At 44.5% G+C, this 18,299-nt stretch overlaps 1 protein-coding gene across 7 annotated transcripts in view; it reads left to right on the top strand.

Moving 5' to 3' along the window:
* The window catches only part of LOC143276358 (nucleolysin TIAR-like), a 242,667-nt gene that overhangs the window by 172,232 nt on the left and 52,136 nt on the right, over nt 1-18,299 (top strand). For all 7 annotated transcript variants that reach the window (XR_013053572.1, XM_076580858.1, XM_076580843.1 and 4 more), the window contains one exon: nt 16,976-17,063. Coding sequence is in view for 6 of the 7 variants with exons in the window: in XM_076580858.1 (XP_076436973.1) it covers nt 16,976-17,063 (88 nt within the window). In the remaining variant the exon portion in view is untranslated. The remainder of the gene's footprint in view (nt 1-16,975; nt 17,064-18,299) is intronic.

The following is an 18,299-nucleotide window of genomic DNA, read 5'->3' as shown; positions in this document are numbered from 1 at the left end:
ATCCACAGACCCAGACCAGACTGATTTGGACGATTATGAATTGTTGCTGTAGGTGTACTAACTCACACGATAATAGAACTCGGTTGTATATAACAGCTCACCAAGTTATGCCGTGCATGTGACATAACAGATGTACCTGCAGCGTTAAGTGTCAATGGTTCCATGCTTTGACAGAAAGGGAAAAACAGACTTGCACGGCGTGTTCATTGCTTTGTTCCGTGTCGGCGTCACCAGACACGGTTCTTTGAATGCTGTTTTAAGTAATGCCTTTTTTTGGGAGGTGGGGGGTGGGAGCTGGATCTTGAGCCAGGGAGCAGCCGTACTTGTAGCAAAACTGGCATTTCATCCTGATCCGTCCAGAAAGCAGCCAGGATACTTTCTGTCCTCGGGCTTATTTAATAACACGCCGGAATGAAGAAGCCCTGTGAGCCGGGCTGTTCTTCAAGGGTTGCTTGGCCGCTAAATGGTCGTCTGGGTCTGGAATCTTTCCTTTAGAATTTGAAACGTCATTTCTGGCTCGCCGGGCAGAGCATTGCTGACTGTGGTGGTACGATCTGAAATGAACAGTCCGAAAATTTCCTGGGTGAGATAATGATTAAAACGAAGTTCTGTCGTCTGATGTGATGTTGAAAAATCAGCCCTGTGAATAATCTGGCCAGTAATAAGCTTCGGTCAGCCAGGCACACTGAAATCAGTAGGGTTTGAAGGAAGTGTAAGTTGACGGGATGGAATGTTTGTCGTCTGCGAAAAGATAACCGATGAATGAACTCGGTAACATACACATCGTGTAACAGAGACCGACAAGACTGGTAATGATTGTGTGTGTGTGTGTGTGTGTGTGGAGTCAGTTATTAACTTAAACGCAACATTATCGCACAAAACAAACTACTGGCGCATGAAAAGATTTTGAAATAAACCTGATTCAGGATTTTTAAAATTTTTATTTTATTTTATTTTTTTATTTTTTTATTTTTAATAACAGGGGCATTTTCGCTAAACTGAAACGATGATGTCGAAAAAACAACAAAACAGCACATCTATCACTGAGTTTGGGAGGTTTTATTTATGTTTTCTTGTTGTTTTTACCTTATGCTTGCTTTTATTTCTGACGGAAGAATATGAAAATGTCTTTATAGAAAATACTGTTTAGATCTTTACATATCTTCTTTACATAACTAACTCTTCACTTACGAGCGACCGCAGCTGTGGTAGAAAACTTGATTCACTTTTTTTTCTTTTTTTTTTTTGGGGGGGGGGGGGGGGGGAACGTAGAGCGCCAGAATCAGATTTAAGAAATTCTTAATGCTATACAGCCAGGAGTCTGGGAGGGAGGGAGGAGGGTTGGGGGTTTACTTACACAGGTTAAAATCGAATTTAACTTTGCAAGAAACGACGTTTTGGCGAGTCCGGTTTTAAGTTTATTCATATTCAAATAGACCGGACCCCTTCGTCACACACACACTAACACACTAACACACACACACACACACACACACACACACACACACACTAACACTAACACACACACTAACACAACACAACGCAACAGTTTTCTAAGACTGATGACAAGAGCTCTGTTGTGTGATTTGACAGGCGTAAACGCCCAAGAATTTTTTTCAACGTTTCTTTTATTTCTTTCATAGCTGGACAAGCCCAGTCAATTGTTGCTTCCAGCGTGTTTCACACCTGATTGCATGTGACAGCGCTGTCATTTGGTGCGGGGAAAATCACGTCTGTTGCCGCTCCGAGACTTTGTAATTCATGTGGGCAGATAGGGAGCGAGTGTTTCGCACTCGTGCATCTCTGTGGACATCTCAGAAAGAATGGAAGAATGAATGACAGAAACACAAGCATGCACGCGCGCGGACACACTCACACTCTCTACTCACACACACACACACACACACACACACACACACACACACACACACGTTTCTTTCCTCCCCTACCCTTCGCCCCCACGCCCACACAGACCTTTATCCCGAGTTCTCTTCACCACCACCACCACCACCACCACCTTTCAGTCACCGGTCGATGCAAATCAATTGGTGGAATGGCAAAATGGGTTTCGCTAATCATGCACCCCCCCCACTCGACCCCCCCTTCTCCAAAACTTGACTTTTCAACAGGGCAGCTCTGACAAACACGCAGACAATATTTTGATTCAATTCGAAATTGTGAATGAAATATTGAGTTTTTATTTTATTTATTTATTTGTGAAAATACTAGGATTGGGCGGTTGGGTTGTCAGGGCAGAAGCGGTAAATGTCGCGAGTGGAGGAAATTGGGGGTGTGGATAGGGGTTGTGGGGTTTGGGCAGAAAATTGGTTTATATGCAGGGTGAGGGAGGAGGTGGTGGTGGTAGACTAAATGGAAGTGTTGGCAATTGCCTGGTACTGAAGTAAGGGCTGGGGAAGTAAATGGCTGCAGCCAACCAGCTGTGACCTTTTGAGTCGCTTTTTTTGATGAGGGTAGGCTTTTTGGGGTGGGTGGGATGGTGGGGAGAGGAGGGGGGGGAAGGTGTGGTGGGGAAGGAGTAGCTGTTTGATATTAAGGGAGCTGGGAATTTATGGGAGCTGGAAGTATATCCCAGACTTCCCTCACCGGTTATGTGTGTGTGTGTGTGTGCATTTATGGGAGTTTAGATTATACCTCAGACCTGCCTCACTGGAGCGTGCTTGTGTGTGTGAGATAGTGTGTGTGTGAGTGGTGTGTGGTAGAGAGTTTGTTATTGACGTGTACCCAAACACTGGTGGGACACTCGTGCATGCAAACAGAACAAGCACAAGCTTCTTTCTTCTACGGTCGGTTTTCATCAGAGCCATATTATTAAAAGCGTTGACTATGTTGGGGAGGAGAACAGTGGGGACTGGTGAGGAGAGAGATTTGCTGCATTGTGCGCGCGCGCGCGCGCGTGTGTGTGTGTGTGTGTGTGTTGGTCTTTATCCCCACTCCCCATCCTCTACCTACCCACCCTTTCCCCCTGTAACTTAAAAAAAAAAAAAAAAAAAAATAAAAAAAAAAATTCCCCCAAGCTGCCGGTATCGTCTTTCTTCTCTTTCGATTGCTCTCATCTTGTCATTGATCTTTTTAAAATTCATGACCATTCTTTTTACCCTCTCTTTTCATTCTATTTTAATATTTCATTTTGTTCGTTCTTTGGTTTTCTCTTCTCTTTTTGCGCAATCCACCGCCCCTCTTTTCTTTAATGAAGGGAAATGGACTGACCTTGACCCCGACTTTGTCAGAACTGTTGCCTGCCTTTTAATTTCGCAGAATCAAGGTTTTCTTTTGGCAAAGCGCAGTCAGCCATTAGTCTGTGGACATTGACAGGGAAACCAGATGGTTGCAGGGGTTCGGGTGGGGCTCACATTGATTAGGCATCTTGCTGACGGGTCGTCAAAACCTCCCTAGGTTTTTTGTTTGTTCTTTCAAACTGGAGCGGCGGTTGAGAATGCAGAGGTGATTTCTTTTTTGGCCAGTGTTTGTTTCTTGTCGTGTCATTTTGTTTCAGCTATACAAACGCAGTCTGTATTGCAATGCACACGGTCTGACTTTGGTTTAAATAATCTTTAATTATTCAACAGTACACATGATTACTATGCAATGAATGACAAAAGAGCATCAACAAGCTTAAAGCTTATACTGTGCTCACAACGTTGCACTTCAATTTTATCATGACGGCTGATGAACCATGTTATCAATTGTATCAAATAACATTCATAAACAGTGAGTAATGAAATAAAGCAAATAAACAAACAGTATAATAATGCTAATAGTAATATTAACATGAGATTAAATTTATTATCACCAGAGTAATTGGTCTGACTTAAGTTTTGTGAAATCGTGAGCAGTCGACAAGCCTTTTTGTATAACGCTCTTGCTTAATCGGTAATGTCTCCAACAGACGTAACAACATATTTCAACAACATCTCAAACTATATGTATAATGCACTTCAACTTTCAACTCAAATCTCAGGCCAGAATAATAATGAATTTTTTTTTTTTTGTGGCGCACAGTCTTGCATGATGCTTTCGGTTTAATGCGCTGAACACACTTTACTCACGCAGTTGAAAGAAAACCATCCATAGACACACGTGTACACACAAACACACGTGTACACACAAACACACACTCACTGTACACGAGTGGTTAGTTTGAATGCGGCGTGTCGGTTCATATCCGTTCAAGTCTTCGCTTACTTGCTTGCTCAGAATGTTCCTTTTACCGAGCAGTAGGGGTTTGGGGGCAGAGGGGGGAGTACGGTGAAGGTGGGTGACTCCAGTGCAAGCTCGATCGTTTTTGTGAAATCAGAGGGCAGTGCGTCGCGCGGGGTCTGAAAGAGGTTAACACAACTGTAAATGAGTCACTTTTTCTGTACGTCGTGTGTGTACAGTTCCAGTTCGTATTATATTTGTATGGTTGTTGGTGGTTTTTGTTGTTGTTGTTGTGTGTTTTTAATTCTGTTTATTTGGGCTTTGAGATTTCCTTCCTTCCTTGTCGTTCGTCTTCCTTGACAGAAGGGTCGTGTTTGCACTTGTTGGCTGGTCATAGACATTAACGTCTTTTCATTAAAGTGAGGGGTGGGGTGGGGTGACGGAGTGTGTGCTGTGTCTGTGTGTATGTGAACGTGATCAAACCTCGTATAGTGTGTGTGTGTTTCTATTTTACCCGCGTGTGTGTGTGTTTCCATTTGACCCCAACCTGTTAACCACGCCAGTCCGGTACTAGTCTGCTGCTTTAGATGTGCGCCGCCGCCCACCAGAGCTGGCTGACAAGCTGCTGCTGCTGCTGCTGTATAACCTTTTTCTCACGTGTTCGCGGTTGCAGTCGTGCCACCGTCAATACATAATTGAAAACGTTGCTGTCAGCCACGACGTTTAATTAGTAATACTTTGCCCCCCCACTACCTGGTAGTGTTGTCCCCATGGCGTTATGAAAGGGGGCCGGGGCACATGGGAGCCATGTGTGGTGAGCGTGATGGTGAGAAGAGGGACACGGCTTAATATTTGATGGAACTAAAGAATTGCGGCTGGCAGGTTTACCCCTCGATCCCCGTTTGTCGGTCAGTTTCAGTTTCAGTAGCTCAAGGAGGCGTCACTGCGTTCGGACAAATCCATATACGCAACACCACATCTGCCAAGCAGATGCCTGACCAGCAGCGTAACCCAACGCGCTTAGTCCGGCCTTGAGGTCAGTTCACGGCGAGTCGGAAAAGCTCTTCCGTTACTGTAACCGTTACCGGCGCGGTAAAACCCAGGGCCGAAGAGGATGGGTCAGCAGCAAACGGATTCTTTTGTGAAATCGGTCGTGTCAATCTGGAGGGAATGAAAACGATGATCGTTTTGTGTCTGAACTACTGCTGTCGCTATCGTGATGGCGTGTGAAATGTGATTTGGAGGAAGATGGTTTGTGTGTGTGCTTTTTTTCCATGGTTGGCATTCAATTTCGCCTCCCCTTCTCCCTCCCTACCTCTTTCTCACCGTCTCTCTCGCACTCTTTTTGCAGTTAGCTGTAGTTAGTATTTCTTCTTGGTATCTCATGTGTTGTTTATACATTATAATGTTTTTCTTTCTTTTTTCGTTTCCCTTTTTGTTATCCCCCTGGACTGAATGAAAAAATGTACAATTGCTTATCTCATTACCCAGTGAAATAAAATTCTCTCTCTCTCTCTCTCTCTCTCTCTCTCTCTCTCTCCCCGGCACCCCCTTTAACCCCCTTCCCGTCCCGCCCAAGCCCCCCCCCCCCCTTTCTCTCACCGACCATTTGAAATGGCCATTACTACCCTTAAGAAAAAGAAAAGACCCCTTGAAGGAAAGTCTTAACCTTTCCTGGATGGAAAATAGATTGTTGATGTTTTGACTCGGGCTGACCACCGTAGCGACGCGTTGATGCCGGACGGAAAGAAGGAGGAACGGACGGAGTTTTGGGTTGGCGGTGTCAAACGGTAACGGTAAGGGTGGTGGTGGTGGTAAGTGGGTGGGAAACACTTAGAGCTGTGCAAGTGAGCCGAGCGTTACACACCATAGCACACGTGAGTTGAGAGATCGTGGGAAGGCGATACCTTTGTCTGATGTGCCGTCACACACTACCGCCTATGACTCATTCCTTTTGTAGCCTTCGACAGCTAGGATTTCAGTGATTCGACTGGTTTGGGCACCCTTGTCTCTTTCCCTTCAGCCCCTCCAGCGAGAGCGCGCTCTCACACACACACACACACACACACACAGTGAGGGAGCAAGAGAGAGAGTCTCTCCTACCACTTTGTTTGGTTTTGGGGGTCCCCTCCGGGCTTTTATTTATTTTATTATTTTAAGTGAAGCCAGAGAAGTGAAAAAGTTAGTCGCATGACGTTTGACAAGGGAGAAGCGAGGCTCTGGCTGGTAGGAACGAGTGAGAAAGAGAGAGAGAGAGAGGAGGAGGGGTAGGTGGGTAGGAATTGGGTTCGTATTGTTTACAAGCTCACGAATAAAGCGTCGAGTTGATAAGAAACCCGATGACGTTAACAGCCAAACTTCTACGGCTCTTTTGTTTCCCGAGTAGGTTCAGTTGGAGAGAAACACGCGTCGTAGAAAATGGCAGGTGGAAGGGGGTTGGGAGGGTGGGAGTGGAAAAAAAAGGGGAGGTGGTGGGTTTGGGGGTGGGGGAGCTTTGGAGAATGAATTACATCCGGTATAAGAGTGCGCGCACTAAGGACTAAAACCTATCGATCGATCTCTCTCTCTCTCTCTCTCTCTCTCTCTCTCTACAGTCTCTCCCACCCTGCTCCCTGCCCGCCCCTTCTCTGTGTCTGTCTGCCGCATGCTATTATATTAGGTCTGTGTTATTTTTCATGGACGTGGATGAAGGGCAGTGAAAAAGCAGTGCTGTCATCTAACTTTTCCACCGTGGGCTTTGAGGGGTGGGTTTTCCTGCCGTATATATGATCAGTGTGCTGATACATGCTAGACGGAAGCGGAAAGGGAACTTCAAAGCGCACACCATTTTGTATTGAATTGTATCGTATTGAATTGTATTATGTTGTATCGTGTCGTGTTGCATTGCAGTGTATTGAATAACATTTGTGGGTTACAACCTTGTAGAGGGTGTTGGTATGATGGTGGAAGTATCCACCCACCCCCACCCCCAAAACCCCTTTTATTATTTTTTTATTTAATCTTTTTTTTTTCTTACCCCCTTTGCTTGGTGATGGGACAGATACACACTTGGACTTGTTACACAGTGCACAAACCCGACCCCCGACTGTCACTACTACTGCTGCTACAAGCACTGTTTTTCTCTTTGGAACTTGATCTGTCGTCGTCTTAAGCAGTTCCTGGAGAATGGTACTCCTGTCAGGATTAACAATAGGTCTTTATTGTCCAATGTAAAAACGGGAGAATAAAGACGAGTGAAGGAAGCCTTGAAAAGAAGATATCCCACATTTTTAAACCACTGTCTTCAATGGCATCACACATTGCCGTTTTATAACAACAAAGTACATTTATATATATAGCTCTAACTCTGCGGCTCTAAGCGCATTTAACAATAGAATAAATGATACTTCTTTTTTTCTTTCTTCTTTAAATCCAGCAACAATAACACCACCACTACCACCACCACCCCCGATTTTTTTTTTTTTTTAAATAAATATTTATTTTGTTGTTATGAGTGGATGGTGTGTGTGTGTGTGTACAGCAGTTCTCAGTACACGAACAGGGTTGAAAAAAGGTAGTCTTTAAAAAAAAAAAAAAAAAAAAAAAAAAGTCTTTTCTTAAATCCAGTGGAAGAAATTGAAAGGCGATTATGTTCTTAGAAAAAATTGCCCCAGATCAAATTCAAAGAATCCTATCTTGACAGGTAAACGTGCACCCAGACAAAAGAAAGAAAGAAAAAGGGAAGTCAGGTGGGGAGTACAACGGTCAGGGTCTTAGAGAGAATAGGCCTGATTTCACGGGCTGTAGAGATATTTGTTTACGTGAACTTGTGATTGGCAGCTCACCCTCAAACCCCACACCCTTCTCTTGGGAACCCACCACCCCACCCCTCACCTCTGCCAGTTAGGACACAGGATCCGCGAAACTAGAAATAGAAACTTGATCGGTATTTGTCATCTCATAGTCACTTCCTGAAAGGTGACCTGACATGAAACTTAAGGCGAGGGCGACCTGAGAAGGGGGGTGGGGTGAGACGGCTTTCAGTTTGATAAATGCTCAAAGTTTACGAATTCGGACTGTCAAACTGCTACAAAACTCCCATTGCCAGCGTACATAACAAACTGCATCGTGTTTCGAATTCTGCACTGCTGTCTTAAGACAGTCTTTCGAAATCATGGACATTAAAAAAAGAAAGAAAAAGAAAAAAAGAAAAGAAAAAGATGTGTAAATGGAAAGATGATGAAGACGAATCGATAGATTAAAAGATAAAGTAAAGGTTGGAGGGAGTAAAGCACTAGGATTTCAGTTGACGAGTACACAGGACGTACCATCAGCCAAACAAGTCGAGGGATCAAGGTACAGGCGCTGTCAACGCCGCTCACACGTTGTGATGCTTACTGTGGTTTGGGGGCCGTTGACACAATGTGGAGTGAGGGAGGGTGGATTGGGAGTGGGGTAGACTTGTCAGCTGTGCATGAGCTGCAGGCAGTATAATATATATACCATTGCATGATTTTGAACATTGATAGGTCGGTCGCTATGCCAGACAGTTTGTAGCTTTTGGAGGGGGGGGGGGGGGGGGAGGGAGAGAAAGAGAGAAAGATTTACTGGGATCATCGACAGTCCAGCAGGGTGCGCGATAGGAAGGCCGGTCCAAAAAAAAAAAAAAAAATCATTAGTTTTCCCAGGGTATGGCGGAAAGGATGATGATGGATGAATTGTCGGCGCTTGCTGCTGCTGATCTAATACACATTGGGTTTTTTTTTCCCCCCAACAAGCTATGCCTGCCTGCCTACGTCCATTAAATCACGAGCCTCTCTCTACTCCCGCCAGTTCCCACTCTCATACCCCCTCTAACTCCTCTAAACCTCCCACCCCCACCTCCCTTACCTCCCATCGTGACGTGACGTGACGTTGGATGCCCCGAGAAGCCATCAGTTTGACATGGCCATCACTTGTGACCGAGTACTGCCGCCCATTTTCATGGCGTTTCTCACACTACTCTTCCCCCCATTCCCCCTTCTACCAGTTTGCGCCCTCCGGCCAACACAGGCGCATGACCCTGTTTAAAAAATGGAATAGGGATCTGGAGTTTATTCTAATATTGTGGAGAGAGAAGGGGGGGGGGGGGGGATCCGTATGGCGTGGGGGAAGAAAATAGGATGGATGACTTTCAATTAAACATGGCGTAAACACGTATTTTCTCTCCTGGAATCACCTGACCCGCCTTTGCCAACGAAAATAACCGACCGCGAGTTAACACTATACTATTGAATATGAATTAAAACTTGAAGGTTACAGACAGTGTAAGAATATTTCAGGTTTTATTCCCGCTTAAAATTTCATATTGTGCTGTCCTTTCTTTTATTGTACCTTTTCGTCGTCTTCTTCCTTTTATTTATTTATTTATTTTTTTAAATGTGTTTATTATTTGAGCACTTAAAGCAGCACGTGCAGTCCGTTTCTCTCTCTCTCTCTCTCTCTCTCTCTCTCTCTCTCTCTCTCTCTCTCTTTCAATACCTTTACCTAACCAGTCCGTTTATTATTAATTTTTTTCCAATCAGTGTGTTTCGTATTTTTCTTAACCAGTAACTCGATGCATGGTTGAAGAAACGGTGTATTTAGTTCCCACGCCATTCAGTCATTCAGTTATTTGTTTTACACAATAATGATTAAGAGTTTCTGTCTAGAGCCTGTGGCAGGATGGATGATGATGAGTGGGGATAATGATTTGATGAGTCAGTCAATGATGATGTTATGGTGGGAGCCGTGAATGGCACGTGATGGGGATGATGTATGTATGTATGTATTGTACGAAGCAGTGTGTGGGGAGGGAGGTAGAAGAAGGGCGAGCGGTTGACATGTTTGGGGACGTTTGAGTGATGGCTGTCCTGGGTTAATGAATTCCATACCACTTCAGCGCCCCCACCCCCCTTCCCACGACCCCATCCCCATCCCCACCCCCGACCCCCCTAATAACCCCACAGCCCAGTCGTCTCCTACCCTCCGTCCCTCCCGCCCATAGGTAATCCAGGAAGGAGACAGGCACATCCATACATCACCCAGATGGGGGTCACCGGTTGTTGGAGAGTTGTCTTTTCTGTCATGGGGGCAGTGGGCGGGGCTTGGGGTGTAATGTTGGTTGGTAGATAAGATAGGTCTCTGTCGCAGCTTTTTAGTAAGTTGGGGGGTGGGGGGGGGGGGGGGGCAGTAGTAGTCGTCGTCGTCGTAGTAGTAGTAAAGTAGGCATCCGTAAACCTCTGGAGACTATGGAGTCTGGGTGATGTTTCTGGCAGTTCTAGAGTTGGGGGATAGAGGGGCGGGGAGAGAGAAAGAGAGGGAGGGGCGTATAGTGCGTTTTTGTCTTGTTGCGGTTTGGGTTTACTTGACTTTAATAAATGAAACGCTGACGGGAGGGGGGCGACGACCAGCCTTTCAAGCCCATTATCTGTTCATAACATGAACCCCATCTTCTCCAATTGTGTGGCCTAGATGGGAGGAATGTGACAAAGAAAAATCGAAGAGTCCTAGAATGTGTGTGTGTGCTTGCGTGCGTGTGCGCGTGGTCTGTTGTTGTGGCCCGCGTGGTCCTCTGTTTTTGTGGCCTCCTTATATTGGCAGTGAACTAAAAACTCATTTCCATGGCATCAAACAGTCTGGTGGTATGTTTTGTCTAAGATTATGCAGAGAGTTGTGTTATATTGTTTTGAATCTGATGCTTCACAAGTGACTGTTGGTGTGTTGTCATGTTGCTGCTGATCTCGTGTGCATTTGGGGCCTTTGTTGTTACGCAGTTTTTTTTTAAACATGTACATACATATGTTCGACTAGTAATCGTGTTCATTTGAGTAGGGATTGTGTGTATATGTGTGTATGTGTGTTTAAAATGTACCCTTCAAAATAATTACCGTCGTCGTTGTTGTTCACTTTGAGATATCCCATTCGAGGCTAAGTTGGGGTTGGCTCTCATGCACGAGCAATTGCGAGGTAGCAGCACAGGTGGTCAGATGAGCCTTGTTCATTATGACCAGGAACGTGGCTTGCTTGTACACAGTTGTAGATGTCAGCGAGAGTATTACGATGGCTGAGGATGGGGGGGTTGTCGAGAAGTGACTTCAATACCCAGGGAGTATTAGCTTTGGTTCAGTCCAGCAATGGGGGAGGAGGGAAGGCGAGGCGAGTTGATCAGTGTAAGGTTAGGAGCAAGGATGTGTACTCCTGAAAGAGAAGGGAAGGGGATGCTCAAGGTTGGATTGGATATGTAGGAAAAAGCGTGAAGAGACCGGAGGAGGAGAGACAGTAAGGACGTTAACCATGGGGATAGATTCGCCCACCCACCCAAGTAAACATGCCAATCGCATATTATGTTCCCGAAAATAAGTCAAATCGGCTGCGTTCATGAAACATCGCGTGTGTGTGTGTGTGGGGGGGGGGGGGGGGGTTCAAGAAGTGAAAATCGAATTGTCCCAAATTCTTAATACTGGTCTGGTTTGGATTTCCATTGAAATCGTAACACCAAAATGGTGCTTTTTAGACATGTCTTTGCATTCCTGAAACTGCGTTCCCGATTTTAGATCCTGAAAGCGGAATACTCAGTAGTGAGGTGGGCATGCATGTTGAAGAGTATGGATAAGTTTGGGGAAGTACAGAATGCCAGACAGGTCTCATCTGTCTCCCCACCACCACCACCCACTCCCTCCCTCTCTTTCTCTCTCGTCATCTCTCTCTCCCCATCACCACCCTTTTTTCTTTTTCTTTCTTTTTTTTTTTCTTTTTTATTCTTCTCCAGTGCCAATGCTGCTTGCTTTTTTCTCATTTTGTACAGGAAGATGACCACATGTACACAATGCATGTGTACTGCACGTCTTCGACTCGGTTTTTGCACGTTGCTTTCAGTTTCTGTCATCTGTGCATTTGAAAGAGCGATTCTTCCACATAGTCTGTTCCCCTATACCTCTTTAAGATCTTTATGGACTGCTTTCGGTTTTACCTCCAGACAGAGCCATTCCTTTTCACACCACCTTCCCTCTTTCGCTTCTTGTTTTGAGCGAGCTGAAAAGACTGAAATGGAGTTAGTAGCATGTTAGGGGGGTACTGGAACAGTCAAAAGTGTTTCCAGTTGATTCAGCTGCAGGCAAAATCAACAGAGCCGCATTCTTGCCTGTTTCTGATCTTTCTGTCCGATCTGTATTCTGAACAACCGGAGCCAATATTTCTTTGCTCATTTACTGTACCGAGGAAGTTGTGTATGCAGTTTTAATGTTTTATCAATAATGATGCTGAACCGGTGTTTTCAGCAACTAGATAATTACTGAATAAATGATTTGAACGAATCAAAGACCAACCTTCTGCAGACACTGATTCCAGTCACTGTCGCCAAAATGCTCATTGCAGGGATCTATTGTCAGAATATGATTTGATGGTATAAATCTATGACAACATTATCATAACGGGTGGGGTTTTTGTTTCCTAGGATCTCTCCAAAACGACTTACATTTTGGTGGATTACTGGAAGTTTGCAGAAATGCCCATTGATTCTTTAGTTCCATGCACAGAAATGCAGACTTGTGCAACTTGTTAGGGCATCGGCCCTCCAGATCTGTCTCAGCCTGTTAAAGGATGCAGATCTAATTTCTAAGTATTTAATAGACTTGGGCTATGGGCCACCTGGAAAATAGAGATGGGGCAAAGTGACCTGCACTCGCTTTTACGTGGTGTAATTCTACATCATTTTTCAAGTGTTTTCAGACGGGTTTTTCTTACTTTTTTTTATTTTTTAATTATTTTTTTTAAGCATATTCCTCTTCGCGTCTGGTCACAAAGGCTTGTCTTGTTTTATCAATTTCCCAAAGGTACTTTATCCATCCCCATGATGATTCTGTGCTGGTGCTTTTCTTGATTCCCCCCCTACCCCCCTTCCCATTTCATTTGATCCCATTTTATCTGTTCATAATTCCGAATTACTGTGTTAACTGGTGCATGCTTGTTTCTCTGTGTCTCTATCTGTTCTCTCTCTCTCTCTCTTCTCTCTCTCTTTCCGGCCCCCTCCAAACCCCCCCCACCCCACCCTGTGGCGTAGATTGGGAGGGGAGTTTGGGTTGAGAGAGATCGGGAGCGAGTGTGTTTACATCTTCCTTGTATTTTAGGTGGTTTTTAAATTTTCTTTAAATTTGATTTTTTTTTTATATACATATTTTCATTTAAAACATGATGCATGTGTGTGCACACACTCCTCTCCTCTCTCTCTCTCTCTCTCTCTCTCTTAAGGAATGGTGCAAGGGAAGCTAAGAAAACAAAAATCTATTGTCTGGTGCATCTGCTCCCAGGAGGCTGAAACAATGAAAATTAATAATAAAGAAAATCCGGAATGATCGACAGTTATTGCACTGAAAATAAACAGCTTCAGTGAGAGATGTTTTCTTCTGTGCTTCTTTTGTTACAAATTATTCCTTATTGGTTTCCACGTTTCCCCCAAGAGCGCAGCTTCCCCCCGGAATTATTCAGAATGGATATGCTGGGGAAGCAAACGCGATCAACAAGACTTGATATATGTGTGTGATAATATAAGAAGCATGTCTAAAATTGATCTAATTCTTGTGGAACATTTATCTTAATTGTTTTTTTTTTTTTCCTGTTCTCGACAGTAGGCAAATGAAGATGTGTGTGTGTGTGTAGGAGGAGGAGGGGGGTGGGTGTGGGGGGAGCGTGCGACGTCGGAAGTGGGAGATGGGGTGTGAAGGGGAGGGGGTGAAGATAAATGACCGAAAAAACAATGTCATCTCTCTGCACTGTGTCACACGAGCTCCTGTGAGAATGCGGAAATAGTCGGTAATTGTGAGGTTGCATTTCTCTATAGCCGGATGTGCTTGTGCAGTAGTAATCTGGTTGTTGATAACGATAATTTGCTTTATCGTTGGGGTTCTCTTTCTTGTTTTCTCGGGGTCTGCTGTGATACTGCTGGACCTCAGTTAACTACAGGCTGATGACGTTTGTCCCCAAGTGATGGAATGGAAAGACTTGACTTGCTCAGTCTTGTTACCGTGTATCACTGAATGATGTCAGCGTTTTGTAATGTTATAGATACACACGGACAAATATTGCTGTCAAAGAACGTTAGTTTTAGAACGCATGGAAGAAAATGGAGGGATAGATAGGTATCCAGAGAGGAGGAGGAATTGTGGTAGAAATAGGGGATGGTGTCTCCATCAGTTGCATAGCTTAAGTGGTGTCGGTGAATATATTATGGAAAAACAACCACCTCCCACCCGCCACCCCAGAAAGACAGAAGAAAATAAGTACTCTGTAGATATTACATTATGAAATATTATCATTTTCTTTTTAACATTGCATCAAGGTCGGTTACTTAAATCATCTTCTGTGTTTACTTGAATCACACAGACAGTAAAACCAAATCGTTTGGTACGACTTTATCGCTTGTGTGTTCCTATTATTGTTTCATGGTCGTTCTCGCGCGGACAGGATCATGTATGACTTTGTGATTGATGCGCGAGCAAGCAAAATGCAAAGGGCGATCGTGTAAACTGTGCCTTGCTAGTAAATATCAGTCCATGGGATTTTGGGGGTGGAATGGGGGGAGGGGGGTCCAAAAGACAACTTGGCGAAAGAAAACTAACTCTGCTAGAGACCAGTGTGGCAGTAAAAAAAGAAAAAAGCAAAGAAAGAAAACTTTTTCACTTTCAACCATGTATTTTGCTGATAAGGAATTGTATGGCTGGTCAGAACCATGCACTGGGAAATTGATTTGGTTGTCACCGGGGATGCACTTCATAGGAACTGATGGTGGTGGGGCTGGAGGGGGGGGGGGTGAGGGGTGTGTGTGTGGGGGGGGGGGGGGGGGGTTTCTTCCGCTTGCTCAGACTGAACGAGGTCGGTTTGGGACTTCATACTCTATACAAAAGGGGCCGTCATGGGATGAGACGAATCTTGTTTGTAAAGAAATGTGCAAACCTAAGCGAGCGTAGGTGCTTGAGCAATCCGGTGTAGAGAAATGCCGACATTTATGAAGAGGGAACAAACCAACCGAACCATGTCAAACCAGAATCTGGGACCATAGTTTGGATAAGTGGACTGCCTTGCCTAAGAAGAAAAATGTTTTTAGTGATCAAGTCTTGCGAGGCCTCTTGTTTCTTTCCTTTTTAATTTTTCCTTCCCTTCTTTTTCGCTCGAGACATAATCGGATTTTCAGACTTTGAAACAAAAACGAGTAAACAAAATATTGGGTATTCACATTTCTCACACTTTCCCCCTTCAAAGTTGTTCTGATCAAGATGGAGACTTCCTGGCTGCCTATTCGTCACAGAAAAGCTCTTTTAAGGAAATCGACACAGAGCTACCGTACTACTGATCATGTTGGAAACAACACTGTTCTGCTGTTAAACATCATACTTATGAAGACAGGCTCACTTCAAATAGAAGGGCAGTCGGGTTTAGTTGGGGCATGTTGAATTGTTTATATATGTCGAATTAGGTTTTGTTGATTTAGACAGCCATCGAGACCTAGTTCAGCTTTTCCTACATTTAGGTTTTGGGAAAATTGCAATGTCGTCTTGTAAAGTATTCTGTGCGTGTGACCAGACACTGAAAAGTAAACTCAAGGAAACAAGACATGAAACAAAAGCAACACAAACGACTCTTGACGCTGATGCATGTTATTCCTGTGGTGAGGTAAAGGTTGACCGCTTAAAACAATGCAGTCGGCATTTCAGAGGAAATTTGGTCTCCACCCCCGAGACCCGTCCTATTATAATAGAGACCGTCCAACCTGTACTTGTTCCCATTTCTTTTTGTGAATAAACTTATCTTGTTATATGCTTTTAGAAGCTACAGCCAAGAAAGGAAGTGACAATAGTGGTGACTTGTTCAAATACAATTCAGACTGCGGTAATCAAGTGTTTGTCGTCGTCGTCGTCCCCCCCCCCCCCCCGGATCTAAGCCTTTTCTGGCTTGGTGTTCAGCGTTCATCAAATCCTGTCAGCTGAGTAAAGGGAGGTAATTTCACGCAAGGCAGCGCTGGAATAAAGACTATCTTTCGCTTAATTGCCACCGTAACACATCAATGGCAACAGGGAGACGATAAAAGAAAACAAATTAATTGCAACATTGGTTAGGTATTTTATTGTTTATTCTTTATTGTATATATATAGTCCCAGCACGACGGAGTGTGGTATTTATTATATAGAACCATAGTGTTAAATCACGGTACATTCACGAAAGCTGCGCTGGAAGTCAGCAGCCTTGATTTCTCGCGTGTATGGTTACATTTTCTCCAGTCACGACGGTAGGGTAGTAAGCCGCTAGCTCCGTTCTACAACTGGAGGAAAGTAAGAAAATGAGAACAGTGGAGATAAGATTGATTCAGGTTTGCTGACTTGGTGCTGTCAGATCACAGGCCACACACTACGGTATCGGAAGACGGTGCAGCACCAGTGACCATGAGGTTTCTGTTGTGTTGTGAACGATTCAACGAACCCTATAGAAAGCGAAGGTCCTTTTTTCATAAGTTCGAGATAGATACGTAAGCATAATTATGATGTATCATTGTTAAAAGTGTGGTATCAGTTCTTCGCCATTATGACATATTATATTCTTTATGTAATTACGATGTGCTTTAACAGTGCGGAATAGATTCTTTATGCAGTTATGGTATAACAGTGTCAGAAGTCGGGGAGTGGGAAACCGCTTGATTTCCATCATTGTGCATGCTTTCCAGTTATGTGTGGAATAAAATTGAAACCATCGTGATGTAACTTCGATCTAATATGAGCTTGTGTTATGGAGTTCCATGTGAAGTGTATTTCTGTGTGTTTCTTTGTTGCAGAGCATCACCATATCTTTGTAGGGGACCTCAGCCCAGAAATAGAACAGTCGCAGCTGAGAGAGGCATTTAACGGATTTGGCGAAGTGTCGTAAGTATACATTGCATTGCCTTTCTTTTTTCTTTTCTTTCTCATGTTCTGTGGAAGACAGGGACGATTGAAATATTGTGACAGGAATAATAGAACATGACTTGTTTTGTTGTTGTTTGTGTGTGTGTGTGTGTGTTGTTGTTTTTTTTTTAAACATTCCTGTAAGACGTGTTGCTGGCACACACTTTTCTTCACATGAACATTTCCACCACCACCACCGTTAAAAGACAGACTCGATGTGTTAAAGGCCTCTTCTTGTCCGCCCCTCTGTGCTTTTTTTCGGACTTTTTTTCCTTTCCTTTTTTTTTTTTTTTTTTTTTTTAATATAAATAGCATGTGGGCATGTGCGGGTCATTCCTTTAAGCAGTTGAAAAATACAGAAGATGGTGTAAGGATTTTGGGGACGTTGTCGGGATGAATTGATTATAAATTTAAGATAGGATATGAATGCTGGCACATCCCCCCCCCCCACCCCACCCCCAAACCCCATCAACAGTTCGTTGTTGGGAGTTGGTGGTTGGCTTATTGAATTCAGTCAGGAGGGGAACAGGCGGGGAAGGAAAGTTGGGATGGGTGGAAGCCGAAGGGGGTAGGGGAGGGGTGTAGTGATGTGGTGGGGCTGGAAGGTCATGGGAGAGGAGAGAGAACGGTTAAGTTAGGTATTGGCCTTCCAAGCTTTTGAGCCCTGCCCGGCGCGAGATGGTCATCCATGCAAAGCGGCCATTACGTGTGGTGTGGTGGCTGGGGTGAGGACGCTGTGGGGTGAATTGAGTGGCCTATGATGGGCCTGCCAATAGCTCCCTACCACCACCACCACACCATTCTCTCCCCCCCCCCCCCCCCTCTCTCTCTCTCTCTCTCTCTCTCTCCCCTCTTCCACCTCCGTCCCCCCCTCCCATCCTTGTCATGGCGCCAGACAGTGGAGGAAGGCAGATTGCGGCCTGAAATGGGCGCGGTGCTCTTTCACAGCTTTTCTCGCTCTGATGCTTGTCGATTAGATTGGGCGAGTATTTTTTTGTTGTTATTTTTCTCTTCTTTCTCTCCGCCCTGACCCCCCGTCCCCCCCACCCCACCCCACTTTTTTTAATTATTTTTTTTAAATTTTGTTTTAAAGTTGATACCCTTTCCTTCGTGCTCGCACGCTCCATCCCTTGCTCATCTCTCCGTCATTCACTCCATAACTCACTCACACACTCCCTGCCCCCTCTCATCGCCTTTCTCTGGGCAGCGTCACTT

Source organism: Babylonia areolata, chromosome 2, assembly GCF_041734735.1.
Source record: "Babylonia areolata isolate BAREFJ2019XMU chromosome 2, ASM4173473v1, whole genome shotgun sequence".
NCBI classification, from domain to species: Eukaryota; Metazoa; Mollusca; class Gastropoda; order Neogastropoda; family Buccinidae; genus Babylonia; species Babylonia areolata.
Note: the sequence above shows the minus strand (reverse complement) of the source record. Positions and strands in the feature narration are given on the sequence as shown.